General features: G+C 42.2%; 1 protein-coding gene across 1 annotated transcript; it reads right to left on the bottom strand.

The window, feature by feature from the left end:
- Positions 1-2,800: 2,800 nt before the first annotated feature.
- LOC308360480 (sodium- and chloride-dependent GABA transporter 1-like) lies at positions 2,801-15,197 on the bottom strand (the record flags this gene model as incomplete). The annotated part of the gene is made up of 14 exons (XM_080832412.1): positions 2,801-3,220; positions 5,153-5,320; positions 7,633-7,733; positions 8,192-8,294; positions 8,706-8,837; positions 11,530-11,642; positions 11,881-12,005; positions 12,727-12,830; positions 12,952-13,086; positions 13,849-13,981; positions 14,125-14,234; positions 14,358-14,458; positions 14,632-14,763; positions 14,972-15,197. The coding sequence occupies 14 exons, from the start codon at positions 15,195-15,197 to the stop codon at positions 2,801-2,803; spliced, it is 2,103 nt and encodes a 700-aa protein (XP_080688538.1).
- Positions 15,198-18,455: the final 3,258 nt, after the last annotated feature.

Here is an 18,455-nt window from a genome sequence, read left to right as displayed (position 1 = left end):
TTGAAAACATGCCCGCATGACATAACGGTTCGCTTGCTCTATTTTATTTGATGTATTTCTACAAGCAGACACAGAAATAGGCTAACACAACGAGAAATCTGCCTCCTCGGGAGAACTGTGTGTTTTCCAGAAGTGGAACAGAAAGGGTGAATGGATTTGTCCACGGTTCGGGCCGGCGTGAATTCAGGAGCTGCCATCCCCTGTCAGCCTTACAGCTACAGCGCATCATGGATCAGCAGTTTGCTCTTCCCGTGCCCTCTCCCCCGGCCTCACCCGGAGCTGTTCTGAACTTTAAAAATAGGGTCGCCACCAAGTGTGCCAAGAAACGCTACATACCAGGCAGTGTCCTCTGCTTTCAGTCTCCCGTATCTTGGCTTCCAGCACGGCCTTTGTCACTCTCAATGAAAAGAAGTCAGGACTCTTTGATGCTAATTTAACAGGATTATGTCAACTGGATTGGTGATACTTTCATTTTTTTGTGTGTGTGCATATTCTTTTTTTTTTTTTTTTTTTACTATTTTCACAGAATTAGTAAATAAAATATTCTGCCCAACAGCACACATCACATGTATGCAATCGATGCTTGTGTGTCCTGACACAAAATGGGGACCAGTGCTCACTTAGCAAAACAAGTGAAGTGAAAACAAAGCCTAGTCCTCATATACTTAATGTGTGCATTCTGATAAATTAAGAGGGACTGGATTTGAACCCAACACCTATGTATGTGAAGTGTGTAGTGAATGTACACAAAGCCATGTTAAATCATTTTCATCTAACATGATCGGTATTCATGTAGAAGTGCATAAAGATATTAAAATAAATACGGACTAGATCCAGTCAACATTCTATATAATGTGATGACAACCAGAGAGACACATTTTATTGTTTTGTAGAATCTTTATTTTTCATATTTTTGTATTTTTGTACAACATGACAATCGTGCTTTATCATATCACACCATTAATACATATCCTGTATATAGTATGTTGTAGGCAGTGAAACAGTTAAAAATATACAAAACAATATTATTTCTTACTAGACATAGTTTCTATTTGTATATTAATCAATATTTTTATAATCATTGCCACTTCTTATAATTCTGTAAGATATGTGCTTTAGTTTCTGAGATCAAAATATTATTGCAGAAAACAGCAATTCCTTTAAAACTCTTCAACATTTAGACAGTAACTTCCAATGGATTACAGACATTCACAGTCACGTGTTTCACACAGTACAGTTTTACAACAAAGTTTCAGAGAAAACTGTGGTGAGTTAACTTTGTACAAAATTCACAGGACATGTCGCCGTTTCACATCTCATGTAGTGGTTCAAGCTCCTCAGAGTAAACACGTTTCGTTAGACTAAATGCTTTTCACGTGCGCACTAGCTGCCGAAGAAAGCAAACTATCACCGTCCAAGCACACCATGGGAGTTGTCCGTCACGTTAAAGCTTTGTGCTTTTGCTTCTCAGTACACTAGGAACAGCTAACCGACTTGTAAACCGCTGCCAATCGACCAATAACAGATTTGCCTGATTCATACTTAACATTATACACAGTTTCACTTAAACGCAAAATATCGGTAAATCATCGGGTAGGTTTTTTTTTTTGTGTTTTTTTGTTTTTAAATTTTCTCGAGTGCCTGTGGCATAAGGCCTTGTCTCCGTATAGAGTTGCTACTGTCAGGAGATGTTTGTAACTTTGTCCCCATGGTCCCGAGGAGACAGGCAAACGTAAACAGGGCTGACTACTCAGCATTTTTTTGTTCGATTTTGATAGTCAGAGTCCAGATTGCAGCGGTACTGGCGGACGGATCTGGCCCAGATGAGGGCCGGATCCACTCCAGACCCGGCTGTGATCTGGGCTCTGGTATCGTAATTTGTTTTCTCTGTCTGACCCTGTATCGGTGTGTATTTACGATTATGAAATATGATTTACCCTGTGCTTCGACAACTAAACACCGCATGGCATAGGTAGGTTTTTGCTTGTGTCTGTGTATGATTTGGTCCTTGATCACAACACTTATAGTACAAAACAGCCGATAAAAGAAATCTAAAAACATCTCGATCGCATATAAGCTCTTTTTTTTTCTCCATAAAGGAAAATAAAACAGTAACAGTCTCTGAAAACATTTCAAACAACAGATAGTGGGTTACCCAAGGGCTTCTGTACTTTAAGGTTTTTTTTTTTTTAGGTTTTTTTTCTTTGTGCTTGGACTGACTGCACCAGCGGACTGATGCGAATAGGAGCTTCCATCTGTAATAGTCTCCAGTATTTTGGATTAGGGCTGAATGTTATTACATATGATCCCTTATTTTGGTCTTATCTCTTCCATTTTCTCTCGTTTTTTGTTTTTCTCTGTGCTTTTACTCTACTGTGCAGTCCTTAGACAGTGCTTGACTTCATAAGTAGGCCCAAATGCATTGCTATGCAAAAGTTCTGTGCTTTAAATTCACATCACAGTATTACCAACGTTTTCCCTTCTTTCTCCAGGCAGAGGACGATGGATGGTTAAAAACGGAGCCGGAGATTTTGATGGACACTGATTGGTCGCTTTGCATTTGCAACACGTGCCAATGTGAACGCAGCTGCATTGGCAGAGCAGGTTTTACAAATGCAAAACAAAACAAACAGACAACAACAAAAACAAAGAAAGAAAGAGATGATCAACGCAACCCATCACTATATTGATCACGTATGGCCCCCTGGAGGTAGGTGATTCTATTATAAACATGGAAGTCCTTTTTTGTAATGTTCGTCTTTGATCACTCTCAGCACTTGTCTGTTTTCTTCACAGGTCTCTAGACGTTGGCCTCAGCAGTGGCCGGACTGACGGGGTTGATGGGGCTGATGGGGTTAGTGGGGCTGGCAGGGTTAGTGGGGTTGACGGGGCTCACGGGGGTGGCAGGGACGGCAGGGACGGCAGGGACGGTAGGGTTGGTGGGGCTGGTCGGATTGCTCGGGTTGGCAGGACTGGTGGCGGTTGGGCTGGCTGCAGCTGCTGGGCTGGCAGCGGTGGTGGTGGGGCTGGCAACGGTGGCGGTGGTGGCAACCGTAGCAACAGTGGCAGCAGTGGCAGCAGTGCCCGTGGGGCTCACAGCAGGAGCCGGGCTGGCAGGGTTGGTGATGGCGGTGGTAACCGTGACGTCAGTTGGCGTCTGATCAGGGCCGTTCACCTGGGCCCGCCTCACCATAGGGGGCTGCAGCATTATCCTGATACGCTGGAGGGGGACACAGCACACAGAGGAAGGCACACACATCAATGCACACACACACACACACACACACACATCAATGCACACACACACACACACACGCACAGAAGCATACAAATACACCGATGGGCATACACATGAACACACACACACACACACACACACACACACACACACACACACACACACACACACAAACACACAAGCATACAAATACACCAATGGGCATACACATACACACACACACACACAAACACACACACACACACACACACACACACACACAAAAAAAGCATACAAATACACCCACCTGCATACACATGAACACACACACACACACACACACACACACACACACACAGAAGCATACAAATACACCGATGGGCATACACATAAACACACACACACACACACACACACACACAAAAAAGCATACAAATACACCCACCTGCATACACATGAACACACACACACACACACACACACACACACACACACACACACACACACACACACACACAGAAGCATACAAATACACCGATGGGCATACACATGAACAAACACACACACACACACACACACACACACACACACACACACACACACACGCACAAACACACAAGCATACAAATACCCCCATGGGCATACACATAAACACACACACACACACACACACACACACACACACACACACACACAAAAAAGCATTCAAATACACCCACCTGCATACACATGAACACACACACACACACACACACACACACACATATACACACACAGAAGCATACAAATACACCCGTGGGCATACACATAAACACACACACAGACTTTAGATTTAAACAGTTTACAAGGACTGAAATCTGTATAGTAAACCCTAAACATCTGTGCATTAATAATGCAATGTGCTTCTAATTAAAAAAAAAAAAAAAAAAAAATTAAGTGTTTTGTATTTGCGAAACTGGGCCACTTTTGGTAAATGACAGTGTCCTTTCTAAAACGATGACTTGTGCCATTGATTCAGATACCATCTGTCATGTTGCAACAGGAGTTGGAATCCTAATGGCTAAAAATGATGGTATCTGTTCATTATCATAAACTTATAATAATAATATTAAATCATTTTATTTTGAACGCACTCTTCATTCAGAAGAATCTCAGAGTGCCTACATATTAGAAACTAACTATAATAATACAATAAAACATTTTAAAAAATAGTTAACATAAGCATACTAGAAAACGTGCTAGATTTAACACAAGGCCAGAAATGCCTTCATAAACTATTAGGGTGGCTCTTTCCTGGCATACCACTCTGTGTTGTGTACGTTGCCCCGTATATTTAATGGATTCTTGGTATGTTATCCCTAGACTTGATGCAGAGTTTTCTCTACATTGTCTAAGGCAAGGCAAGGCAACTTTATTTATGTAGCGCATTTCATGCGCATGTGCAACTCAATGTGCTTTACGTAAGGGATAATGTATAGAACGCAGGTCATTGTCGGGAAAATAAGCCCCGACAGGGCGAATGTGTTGCTTCACCCTGAAGGGGCTTATTTTCCAGACAATGACCGGCGTTCTATACATTATCCTGCTTATTATACGGCTAAAACAAAAAAATAACTTAACACAGTGTGTCTTTTTACAATATATTTGTTTTCGGTACTATACGTAGTGTTAAAAAGCAGAGAAATAGTTCGCCAAAGACAGTTGAACATTCTTTAGAACACAGCTGCTCAACCGTCCGCTGAAACTCCCTTGATAAGTTACCGTACTACTTGCGGTGTGCTACGAAAGAAAGAACGTTGGGAAGCCCCATTCAAGTGAATGGAGCATTCTACAGCATTAAAAAGAGCCGTGTAATAAATATACATACAACAGGAAAGACAATAAAGAATTCAAATAAATAAAATAACTACAGTTGTAAATCCCACGGCCTCTCACCTCCTTGTAGGTGCCCTTGAGGGTGAGGAACATGTAGACCATGTATCCGGGGATGAGGATCATGGAGGAGAGCGCCATGAGCCAACCCACCCCCTGACCCCAGGCTGGGAACACGTAGTCCCCCATGGTCAGGGGCACCATCTGGAACGCACTGAACAGGAACACGCCCTGGAAGAGATAAGACAGGAAGTGAGGTTAGTGGGGAGGAAGGTGGTCGGGAAACGCACACTGAACAGGAACACGCCCTGGAAGAGATCAAACAGGAAGTGAGGTGAGTGGTGAGGAAGGTGGGCAGGAAACGCACTGAACAGGAACACGCCCTGGAAGAGATCAAACAGGAAGTGAGGTGAGTGGTGAGGAAGGTGGGCAGGAAACGCACTGAACAGGAACACGCCCTGGAAGAGATCAAACAGGAAGTGAGGTGAGTGGGGAGGAAGGTGGGCAGGAAACGCACTGAACAGGAACACGCCCTGGAAGAGATCAAACAGGAAGTGAGGTGAGTGGTGAGGAAGGTGGGCAGGACCATAGACATGTGTAGATCTAGGGTTAGATCTAGATCTACGTAGATATGTCTATGGTCAGGAACCTCTGATGTTGCTGTTTGTCCCTGTGACAGTGTGGTTGTGCCGTGTACTACCACTGGATAGTAGTTAATCTGAGCGATCTTGCTCCACGTACTAGACTTAATGATGAAATCAGCACGGAATGTTAAGAAATTAAGAATTCATTAAGAACACATGACCTACTTGAGTATAATAATAATAATAATTCATTTTATTTTTAAAGCACTTTTCATTCAAAGGAATCTCAGAGTGCCTATAGGAGTAGGAGTGGGAAAATAATAGATGAGAAAGAGGAACTGCAATCTTGCTACTCTGTGTATTTATTCCTTGGGAAACACAAAGTTGATTACCACTTAAAGGTGTCGTAAGCTATTCTAACAATCTAGTACACTTTTTTGTGAAATTCAGCAAATATTTCCTCATGGTCTGTAAGCTGTTCGTTCTGTGTGGGCTGAAAACATATTCTGGTGTTCATATACCACCCTGACTCTGTAACTGGGAAACAAAGAAAGTGGTACAGACTGCACCATACCACACTCATCCAGCCAATCAGCACTGCACCATACAACAGTCATCCAGCCAATCAGCACTGCACCATACAACACTCATCCAGCCAATCAGCACTGCACCATACAGCACTCATCCAGCCAATCAGCAGCAGGGGATCTTTGACCTCGTGCACAGAACTGGGGGAAGGGGAGGGGCCGGGAAATGGGGGAAGGGGGAAGGGGGAAGTGGGGGAGTGAGCGAGAGCGAGAACCATCGTTCTGGATTCCATGCATTGTCGAGAAGGAGATATGGCCAAGAAACAGCCCAAGAGGAGAAAGTCTAAAGAGCAACAATTGAAGAACAAAAAAAGTTGCTATGATCACGCAAAGGCAAAGGGTTTCTCAGTTTTTGCCTGACAGGGTAATATTAGTTTCGCTTTTTCACAGAACCAAAAGGTCAGTATGGTTTTGTCCCGTTTGCTAATGTTTGTGATAGCTAATCCCCTAAACTGGTTAGCTAGCAAGCAGGCACCTGTGTCACGTTTGTGTGTCAGGTAAAAGTGAGTTACTTTCCCACAGGCATTCACCTTGTTCTCTACACTGCCCAGATATACTGCTGTTGTAATGTTAGCTATAGCAGCAGGAGAGTTGTGAGTATCCCTGTCTGGAGCAAAAAAAATAAAAAAAATGCTATGCTAAAAAACGTTACCTTCCTCATTGCAAATCTACAGTACTCTCTTCAATCACCTTTACTTTTGTAAAAAAAAAAAAAAAAAAAAAATCTACAAAAGGAGCTTAAAGGAGCACTGGAGGGAGAGTGTTTTTGTTTTGCTGTTATCAACAATCTTTCTTCAGTAGCTTACCCTACTTTTAAGGCTACGGAGCAGAAAATGGTTTCACTGTATTTCACAGACCACCATTTTACAGAGGCCTTTTTTTGTGACTTTCTACACAGCAAGATTGAAACAAACCACGGATGCAGGAATATCACATGTGAAATAAAGACTTCAACTCTCCAAGATGATCTTTTTGAGATCCTTCGGCGAAGCCATTTGACTCTGTGTGTCTTTGCTGACTGGATGGCTCTGTGGTAATGGATTTTGGAATCCGGTCTATGCTGGATCGCAGTCACATTCAGCCCAAAGGAATGTGACATTTAGTTTTTTAAGCCCATCTCATGACATTTCTTCCAAAAAGACGTACATACACAGAACTTTACAGTGGGCTGCCTAATCCAAAAACCTAACACACACTCACACACACACACACACACACACACACACGTGTTATCAGATACCCTCAGTATGGAAAAGTGGTCTAAGCCTATTTGAAGCCCCTGACACTCCTGCTAGTCCTCCTGATAAGCTGAAACACGGTAGATCTTTCCCAAATTTGTTCAAGGAGGAAAAGCTCGGAGAGGTGTACTCACTCCAACGATGAGCGGTGTGAAGAGCACCCAGCACAGCTTCCACCATAAGCAGGGTTTGTAGCCAATCATCTCCTGGATATTCTCATAGAAGTTGTTCACACCTGAGTGATCCAAAGACAACCGCAATAAAAAAAAAAAGGTTATTTCATAAAAAATAACAGAGTTCTTCCCTTTTTTTAAATCTTAATCATAATCTCCTCTCTCTTTTACAACTAAACGTCGTTCTAATAAATATACCATTAATGGTTATCATTTTTACCACCATAGAGTTCAATGCCCCATGGTGTGAGTCTGTGAAATGTTTAGGAAAATGGCATTTTTTTGTGTAAATATAGCAGTGTGTGGAGGCGACAATGTTACTGGGGGTTGAGGAGTCGTTTAGTAATCGGAAGGTCGCTAGTTCGATTCCCCACTCCTCCTTACCAAGTGTGTAAGTGTCCTTGAGCAAGACACTGAACCCCTAAACTGCTCCTGATGTATAAATGCAATTTCCTTGTAAGTCGCTTTGGATAAAAGCGTCTGCTAAATGACTGAAAGAAAGTGATGAAAAGGTGCCCACCGTAGAACCAAGAGATGGAGATGCACTCGAAGAAGACGAGGAACAGCAGGCACATGCCGCTGGCCGAGTAGTAATCAAACAGCTTGAACACGTAGAGGCCTCCCTGGAAACAGGAAATAAGAAATCAGAAATCAATAATATCGGTCAGGATCACTATTTTATACACTGCTTGATATTGTCTGGAGGCAGTTTTGTGATTATTAACTCATTGGAGGTATTTGGGTCCAGGAAATAAGAAAATCAATCGAGTGAAAATTAACTAAATGAGGTGATGACTCCTGACGAGAAAAAACTAAATAAAACCTTTTTTTGTAAATAGTACATATTAAAGTACTATAAATTCCATTATATATACCATGTAGACAGGGATACAATTTAGGTTTGTGAGTAATATCGGTCAGGATCACTATTTTATACTCTGCTTGATATTGCCTGGGGGCAGTTTTGTGTTAGGATCATCATTGGAGGTGTTTGGGTCCATTTTGTGACTGTGGTCTCCATGGAGACGGCTTACCTGTGTGATGTTGGACAGGCCAATCACGTAGGACACGGCGCAGACACAGGCGATAAAGATCTCCCGCCGTTTCCTCAGCACCAAGGGAAACTCGTCCACAATAGCCGTGATGAAGCCCTCCACAGTACAGAACTACAGTCCGGAAAATAAAAACAAAGTGATAAATATAGAAAAAATTAAATAAATAAATACACAAGGCAGGACAAATTCAGATACGGCAACATATCACAGGATAAGGCGCAGTGTTATTACGTAACCAATGGCTTTTGGAGGCCCCGTGCCACATCTCTACTCCATCTCTCGCTGTCCTCGCCTTCGCTGGTTGTCAGATCGAATCAAATCAAGGCGTGTGTTTGTGTTACATGATCACACACGTGATGGTAGACCAAAATGTTGTTTCATTATCGTGTGCCAGAGATACCTCCTGATTTAAATCTTACTCCTGATGAAAATCTCATATCCCTTTTGCTTTGCCCCTGTTCAGTCTTCTGCTGTTTCTGTGTCTATATGGTATAGTTTATCAGACGTCAATACACAATCAGATTACTCCTCCTAGATGAACAGATATCATTTCTCTATATCATTTTAATAAATGAAATCCCATGAAAACAATAGATTACCCGAAGGTTTTTCTTTCTTCTTCAATGGATTGATTAGTTATTGTTGTGGTCTAATACTTTCTCATGGTTGATATGTTGGGTAATCCAAAGATGCTCATTTCACAAATCTTATTTGAAAAGGCCACATTTTGTCGGGAGAGATTACACAGCAGAAAAAGAGCACTGGCATTTTGCTGGGCCGTGTAAAATGGCGTTTACAGCAGATACGATCTCCTGTAGAGATACTGCAAGCAGCCACGGTAATAACACCACCCCATACACGGTGATGTGGAACAGGAGCCACGGTAACAACACCACCCCATACACGGTGATGTGGAACAGGAACCACGGTAACAACACCACCCCATACACAGTGATGTGTAATAGGAGCCACGGTAACAACACCACCCCATACACGGTGATGTGGAACAGGAACCACGGTAACAACACCACCCCATACACAGTGATGTGTAATAGGAGCCACGGTAACAACACCACCCCATAAACAGTGATGTGTAATAGGAGCCACGGTAACAACACCACCCCATACACAGTGATGTGTAATAGGAGCCACGGTAACAACACCACCCCATACACGGTGATGTGTAACAGGAGCCATGGTAACAACACCACCCCATACATGGTGATGTGTAACAGGAGACTCGTGAGTTGCACAACCAAACAATGAATAGACAACAAGAGTGACCCATTCCTAAATATCTGTGTAAACATTCATCCATTACTAACTTGTAATAGTAGTTTCTTTTCAAGCAATATAATTTTAAAATCTGACTTTACTAGATTTAGATACCGTATTTTACAAATACTGTCCTTGCTTACACGTCCCTTATCTGCCGTATGTAAGCTGTATATGTCCCCAGGGGCATTCAGCTGTACTACTCCACACAGAAAGGGGAGGGGGAGATGGACTTCTCTGCATGAGTCTACCTCAGTCTGCCCTATCATACATCCCATCTTGCCATACCAACCCAATGTCCATCCATGTACTAGTTATATTAGCCCTTTGCACTGACTTTAGCTCAAAATTTTGTCTGCCTTTTGCAACTTAGTTTTAAATTATTGTTTACTATGTCTCATTACTATTTGTGTATATTTATGTTTTGTCACTTATTGCGAGTTGTAAGCTACTGAATGTTCTAAATTTCCCTTGGGATAAATAAAGTATCTATCTATGTATCTATCTATGTATCTATATATCTATGTATCTATCTGTCTATCTATCTATCTATTTACTAGTGAGTGGTATATTAGCTGGGTTTCACATACCTTCTGGTCAATGCTGGCCAACCACCCAACATGCAATGTGGCTACATCGAGCTCACTCACACTTAGGGCCAGTGAAAATATTGGCACCAAAAGAATATATATCTTTATATATATGCTAGCTATACAAATATTAGGAACAAAATTGACCAAACCATAATGGCAAAATATTAACTTGTGTGGCTTTTTGTAAGAGGTTAACTTGTATGACATAAGTACTATTGTTTAGTCAGTTGGTCGATGAAAGAACAAAAGAGAACTCAAATCAAGATTAAAGGGGTAGGAAAGAGCTTTGTATTTCTAATAAAGAGAACATTTGAGAGAAATAAGCTGAACAATAAAACTAGCCTAACCTAGGTGGTCAGTATTAGATACTGATTTGTGCCAATGTGCCACACTGAAATTGTAATTGTTATTGTAAACCGTCTTTTTTGTCTTTTAGTGTAAATTATTCTGTCAACATATACGTTTGCTTGTTCTGCCTCTCTTTTTTTATAGTTTACCATCTGATTGCAGATGGAGATTGGACATGTAAAATACGTATTAATAATAACATATAAAAATATATATATTAATGTGACCATTGTAAAATAATCTGGCATCTACATATTGAAAAAAGACCTAGTCTCATCCAAATAATGTCAACTGATGGCTGAAGCTGTTACAATATGGAGTCGCTGGCCTTTAGAAGACTTACATATTCTACGTTCAGTAAGATAATTACCAGTGGAAACGAACAAGATGAATAAATGAGCAAATGAATTGATGCATAGTGGCCAGGGGCTCTGGGGGCTAATTGAGGTGATTTGAGGAGACGTGAACGGCTCAGACGCAATTCCTCATCTGGCCAGCAGGGGCGCTGCGCCGATCTTACAAATGAGCAGAAGCTTATGTGCTCGTGTTTCTGGGACAAAGCATGCATACATTTTCCACATCCTTACCTGACTGTCAATCCCAAGCATGAGCAACATGGAGAAGAACAGAATGGACCACAGCGGGGAAATAGGCAGCTGGGTCACAGCTTCGGGGTAAGCCAGGAAAGCCAATCCCGGACCTGCAGAGGAGACATTTTGTAAGTGATCTCTGCCTCTTTCAGCTCCTCAAGATGCCTGCTGCACACACTTTCCCCTGCTGTGGATGGACTAGTTAGGTGAGAAAACATGCGTTTTAGCTTATGCATTTAGGTTATCAATTTCCATCCAAGCTGGTCATAAACTGGTTTGGCTGGTCTCAGCCACACTGGCTCCTTGGGTGCTAATAGGGGTCATAGTGGCACAAAGGGGTTCAGTCACCTGATTTAGCTACATCCGCTATGGGTCTCTTGGTGATGAAAGACATGAATCCAACGATAGAGAAAATGACCAATCCAGCAAACATGCTTGTGAAGGAGTTAATGCAACACACAATGATTGAGTCTCTGCAAGGGGAAGAAGAAGGGGAAATAATCAGCCAAAGATAAGACTTCTGTCTTGCCCTGTTTTAATGTCTATAAAAAATGTATAAAAAAATATGCAGATATATGCATATAAACACTATAAATCTGTGAAGAGCACTACAAGACTTAAGGACATTTTAAGTTGAAGAACACACTTGATTGGAAGTTCAAATGACACATTCATGCAGACGGCACTCAAGGCAAGCCTCGCATAATAATGATCTTGTGTCAGCACAAGTACCATCAAAGTAAGAATTCTATAAAACCAATTAAATTCTTCTTTGATTTTAGGTCTTAACCGGCAGTCATTTCCAATTTCGTTTTTAGTCTTTCAAGTTTAATCTCTCATGACCACCACCTTTCTTTCAGCTGTGAGTGTTCAACTCTATGGCTACAAACCTGTATATGTTATTATTGAACCTTTCAGCTGTTTGGTTACAAACGTGTAAACATCATAATTGAACCTTTCAGCTGTGAGTGTTTAACTCTTTGGCTACAAACCTGTAAACATCATAATTGAACCTTTCAGCTCTTTGGCTACATACCTATAAACGTTACTATTGAACCTTTCAACTTTGGTGTTCAACTCTGTGGCTACAAACCTGTATATGTTACTATTGAACCTTTCAACTGTGGTGTTCACCTCTTTGGCTACAAACCTGTAAACGTTATTATTAAACCTTTCAGCTCTTTGGCTACATACCTGTAAACGTTATTATGGAACTTGTTGTAACTCCCGAGGGCTATCAGTGAGCCCAGACCCAACCCATAAGAGAAGAAAATCTGAGTGGCTGCATCTAGCCACACCTGGTTAACAAACAAACAAACAAATAAACAAAGAAAATCATATGAACATTAATTTGTAAAACAACAATGGGACTGACTCCTGTTGTTTCATCTCTATCAGCTTTTTCTTTTTTTTTTTTACCTCAGACTCTTTGAGTTTCTGAAAATCTGGCGTGATGTAGAACAAGACGCCATCCATGGCTCCAGGCAGGGTGATGCCACGGCAGAACAGGATGAAGAGCATGAAGTACGGGTACGTGGCCGAGAAGTACACCACCTGCCAAGCACAATCACCTGGTTAATGCTCAATCACCTGGTTAATACACATTCACCTGGTTAATACACATTCACCTGGTTAATACACATTCACCTGGTTTGAACACAACCACCTGGTTAATGCTCAATCACCTGGTTAATACACATTCACCTGGTTAATACAAAACCACCTGGTTTGAACACCATCACCTGGTTAATGCACAACCACCTGGTTAATGCTCAATCACCTGGTTAATACACATTCATCTGGTTTGTGCTCAATCACCTGGTTAATGCTCAGGAACACTTCCATTAAGGCTCTTTAATTACTTATCATAGCATGCTGCTTCTTGATTAGCTTTTAATAATCTGGACATGTCACGTGCGTTTGAGTGGGTGAAACCACGTGCAACGGCAAGCTCAATTATGGCCTTCAACTTCAGCTGTGGTTAATGAGGCCTTTCAAACCAGTATGTTCACTGTTAAACCCCACTGACTTCAGGAAATGTGTGCCTTATACACCTTCAAATTAAAGCATAAAAATGAGGAATACAATTTGGGACAAAATCGAAGAATGAATGTGGGGACAATAATTAGATGTTAATATAATTGAGACACCAGAAGAAGCAAGACTAAGACAGATTGCCTTAAGATTTTCTGGGTGGTGTGAATAATTCATAGGCCAATATGAGATGGGTTAATATTGCATAACCATCACCCAAACCACGCCACGCCACGCTGGCATTGGACCAGGCACACACACACAGGCAGGCAAACCTCTTACCTTTCCAGTCCAAGCGACACCTTTCCAGATGCAGAAGTATACAAGCACCCAGGCGATGGCCAGTGTGATAGCCAGTGGGAGTCTGATCGTGCCTGGTTTCTCCAACCCATCGGTTAGCTGATGCATGTTGCGTCTGTTGGGATGGACGAAAGGGCAGAGACGTGAGCAAAACTGTGATTTTATTTTTCACCCTCTTTTATTTTTTGGCCTCTTTCTGTTATTTTATGCAGGTGATGTATAGCTGTTGTGTTTAGAAAGATATTATTCAAGTCTTACTCCCAAAACTCCACGACAGAGCTGGTGAGGTTGACTGTCTCAGTGATGCTGTAGTTTGTGTAGCAACTCTCTGTGTTCCATGGGTTATTGCAAGTTTGCCATGGCAGTTCCTGTATAGGAGAGATGCACAGAAACTTTAATATTTAATATCTTAACAGTGGGAATGTGTCTCTATGTACATCATTTCAACAAACTGTTTGTGTTGTGTGGATAGATTTGCACCACTAACTTACGGTTGTCAAGGAGTTCCACAGGTAGTATATGGCCCAGGAAATGATCACAACGTAATATATGTTTAGCCAGAAGGAAAGTACAGCAGCTGCGAGGCCAACACCTGTGGTTTGAAAGGGGCCGTTTAGAAAGATCGATTGCAGTGTATTTTACAAGGCACTGTGTTGTTGATTTTCTCTCCGAATGGAGCACAACATATAGAACTGCGTTCAACACAGCATGATGAGCAACTGGGAAGACCAATATAACGACAAAAACAGTTTCAATTGGCTGTACCTTTGAACATTGGAGCCAGCTTCCATACTCCAAGCCCACCAATCGATGTGTATTGGCCAAGAGCGCATTCCAAGAAAAACAAAGGAACTCCCGCAAAAATGAGGGTTAAAAAATAAGGGATCAAGAAGGCGCCTGCGTAGACAGATGAATTACACGTAAATGATAGAACATACATGAAACTGGCTCAGCAAAAATGACTCTGACATAGAGAAGATCCTAATTAGGTTCCGGCAGACAAACAAGAAACACTGGTTCGAATCCTACACACAAATACAAAGCAAAACCACTTATATGAAGTTTGCCTTTACCAAAATTTAAAAATACATGAAAACATATTCACCTCCACCATTTTTTCCACAAAGGTAAGGAAATCTCCAGACGTTTCCCAATCCGATGGCATAGCCAACGCACGACAATAGGAAATCAAATTTCCCTACCCATTCTTCTCTCTCAGGGAGATCCGATTTCTTCTTCTCCTCCGCTGTATTTGGCTTATCACTAGTTGATACTTCGTTCAATTCCGTCACAACTTGACCATCCGAGGTTTTGGTGCCATTAGTCGCCATTTCTCTGGATTTGGCAGAGGTCCTGACAGCTGGACGTGAGATTTCAGCACCAGTCCACGTAGACAGCAGCTTCGCGGTTTACGAACAAACCTTTCAACCAACTGTTTTGACAGATCTAAAACCGCACCGTGTTACAGCTCGTCGGTTGCCGTTAACCTAAAACAAGACAATTAAACGCTAAATTTAATCACAAAATATCCTCTCCCCAAAACAGCGAATGACAAGCAATAAATACAGTTTCACCCTGCAGGGCTGGTGTTCAGAAAACTGTTGTAGATCCTAAATACTTGAAAGACAGTCGGTCCTTTCATGGGTGGGATTTGCAATCAAACGTCTCAGATTTTATTGACAGACCTTTTGTAAACATTGCGACCGTCAAATTTATCTGGCAACACATGGGTTGTATAGACTATCCAAACCCTAATCCAGAGAAAATAGTTTTTGCCAACAACATACATATCAGACAGTGAGCCTATCGACAGCTTTTGCTGTTTATAAGCAACAAATAATATTTTGCTCAAACACAGTGTCATCATTGGGGCTCATTGCATCAATTGTTTTAACGCGTGGTGATAAATTCAACATCCCTGTCAAAACTTTATGACAAATGTGCACGCCGAATCATTGCGTTCCGCGCATTTAGAAGCAAAAACAGGCATCTTCCCTCTTGCCGCATGCAAATGCATCATACTATGCGATTCATCACAAAATATAATGATCTTTACATACATTCCAATCGTTATTGCAATTTTTATGGATATTGAAGATCGCAATGTCTTCAACTGCCGAGACAATTACATCGGAGGGAGACAAAGGAATGCCCAGAGCGCAAGCTTTACGCACCAGGCTGCATGGATGCGCTACAACTGCGGAGCGCCAGACATTTAGCTGTACATCTTTAATTATCTCTTTACATTCGGTAATTGTGCATAAAATATTGCAAACCAAAACGAATTCCACCTCCTCCGACCATTTTCCTTCGATCATCATACTTTAAAGCAATGCTAAACTTGTACACCGACTTGAATACCCTATGTCGCAACTTCCAGCTTCAGCACAAAATCGAGTACAAAAACCCATTTACTTACAAGGAATTTTTGATCTCTGCCAGTGGGGTTTAGTTGGCTTCCACGAATTGTGCAAAGAGGTATCCGTACATTCCCCCCAAAGTTGTAAACTTCCAGTGTTACTTGGGACATAAATATATTTTCTTTCCATTAAAAGACTTGGAACAAAACAGTCCTGAGGGATAGCGCGCAAGAGTCTCGCTGCGGGGAGCTGTCCGCGCGCCAGTGGTGCTGAGGTCCTGGCGGGATCGACACGAGAAGAACCAGCTTCGCCCTGCGCGACTGTCTAACATCAACAAGCAGCAACGTTACAGGGAGCACAATTCCCTACTCCCATCTACATAGCGTCAATGTCATCTGAAAGTCGACCCCCCCACTCCCGCCCTAAAGTACACACTAATACACACATGCACACACATGCATGTGTAGTCGATTGCACATTCACCTCCAATACCCGATATAGGTTTATTGTTTCAATATTCAGTGTAAGTTTATTGTCACGTATTTTCAGAGACACAAATTTCGTTTCAATGAGAATATTAACAATTCTTAAAATATCTAAAAAGGATATTGGGTGAGTACCTCTCCAATGTAACCAGATTCTATTATAGAGGAAAAACCTGATGCAAGATACAATAATCATTGGGTACATTTTGTTTCAGACAAAAATACTGCTTTATTTAACTGATATGAAACCGTGAGGGAGACTGTTCCATTGCCTCGGTGAGAAAATGAGTGATGCTCTTTTGAATGGCATTGAAGTTATCAAGAAAAGGTTGCCCTCTTTCTGCTCCTCATCCTAGCGGCTCTTTACAAAGGTTACCAAGGGAACCTAACCTCCTTCAGTTTCTATTATCCCCGAAACCTACAAGGAGAAAGCAGACAATTCCAATTCCAACGTTTCAGTGGCAGGGACTGTCATTTTCTATGCATTTTTAATGCCAGGTCCTTTATTGGCAGTTAAAAAGGGACAAGCTGCCGTGTCAAAGAATGATATGATTTGCCTTCCCGCCACCAAAAGAGCCATGTGGAATTTGCAAGAAGAACTAGCAGGGGATTAATGTCAGAAATGCTACAGCACACACACTATAGATTGGCATGGCTGCTCCTTCCATTTTGCCAAGAAGCAGAGGATGTGACAGCGCGCGCGGCTTATTTAATTAGATGGGAGCGCGCAGTTGCATTGGGGGTCAGTGTGATAGCCTACAGTGTGAGTGTGTGTTTTCCCTTGCATCTCACCACTGCTCTTGGTGCGAAGCTGAAATGGGCAGCAGATGGAGAGCCAATGAGGGGTGAACTAACCTACTAATGATACTACATGAAACTTAGCATTTCAATTCCCATCTGGCTCCCTCTCCCTCTGGATATGGAGCTGTGAGAACATGCTATGGGTTTATGGGCACCTGCCGTGGACTTGCAAGGCAGCTTGTGGCTTGCCAGTGGCACGGTTACTGGTTGTTGCTAGTGGCACGGTTACTGGTCCATGCCAGTGGAACGGTAACTGGTCCTTGCCAGTGGCACGGTTACTGGTTGTTGCTAGTGGCACGGTTACTGGTGCATGCCTGTGGAACGGTTACTGGTCCTTGCCCGTGGCACAGTTACTGGTCCTCAGAATGAACTACGGTTCATCTGCTCCTTAAACTCTGGAATTGATTGACAGCCAATGGACTGTGGAGTGATTTAACATTAACCTAAGCATGAAGGCTCTGACCTGACCCGTTTTACGAACTGCAGAATACACTTCCCGGAGAAAACAAAATATACAGATAGGCGAAAAGCACTTTGTTGGGATCACTGTGACATTCATCACACTTCCACAGAACCCATAGAACCAATAGAACGCTCAGAACCCACAGAACCCATAGAACGCTCAGAACCCACAGTCACAGACTCCTTTCCAGCCAAGTGTCAGTTCGGGGGCTGTTCAGACAGAAACCTGAGCTTTTTAAGAACAGTGACACGGAGCCGCTTAAAGGATTTCTGTATAGCTACCGCGGCAAATTGGCTGAGGAGGGAGGGATTATAAAATGTGCTTGCCTTTATTAATCTCATAACATCGAGTGAACACACTCACACACACATACACACACATACACACACATAGACACACACACACAAACACACTGTACCCCGGTAGACGAGACAGATGCAATGTTTGCATCATACCATCTTAAACATACTGTGGTTGTGT

The sequence above is a fragment of the Sprattus sprattus genome, assembly GCF_963457725.1.
Source record: "Sprattus sprattus genome assembly, chromosome: 2".
In the NCBI taxonomy this organism is placed as follows: Eukaryota; Metazoa; Chordata; class Actinopteri; order Clupeiformes; family Clupeidae; genus Sprattus; species Sprattus sprattus.
The sequence above is the reverse complement of the archived record's forward strand: the minus strand, read 5'-3'. Positions and strand labels throughout refer to the sequence as shown.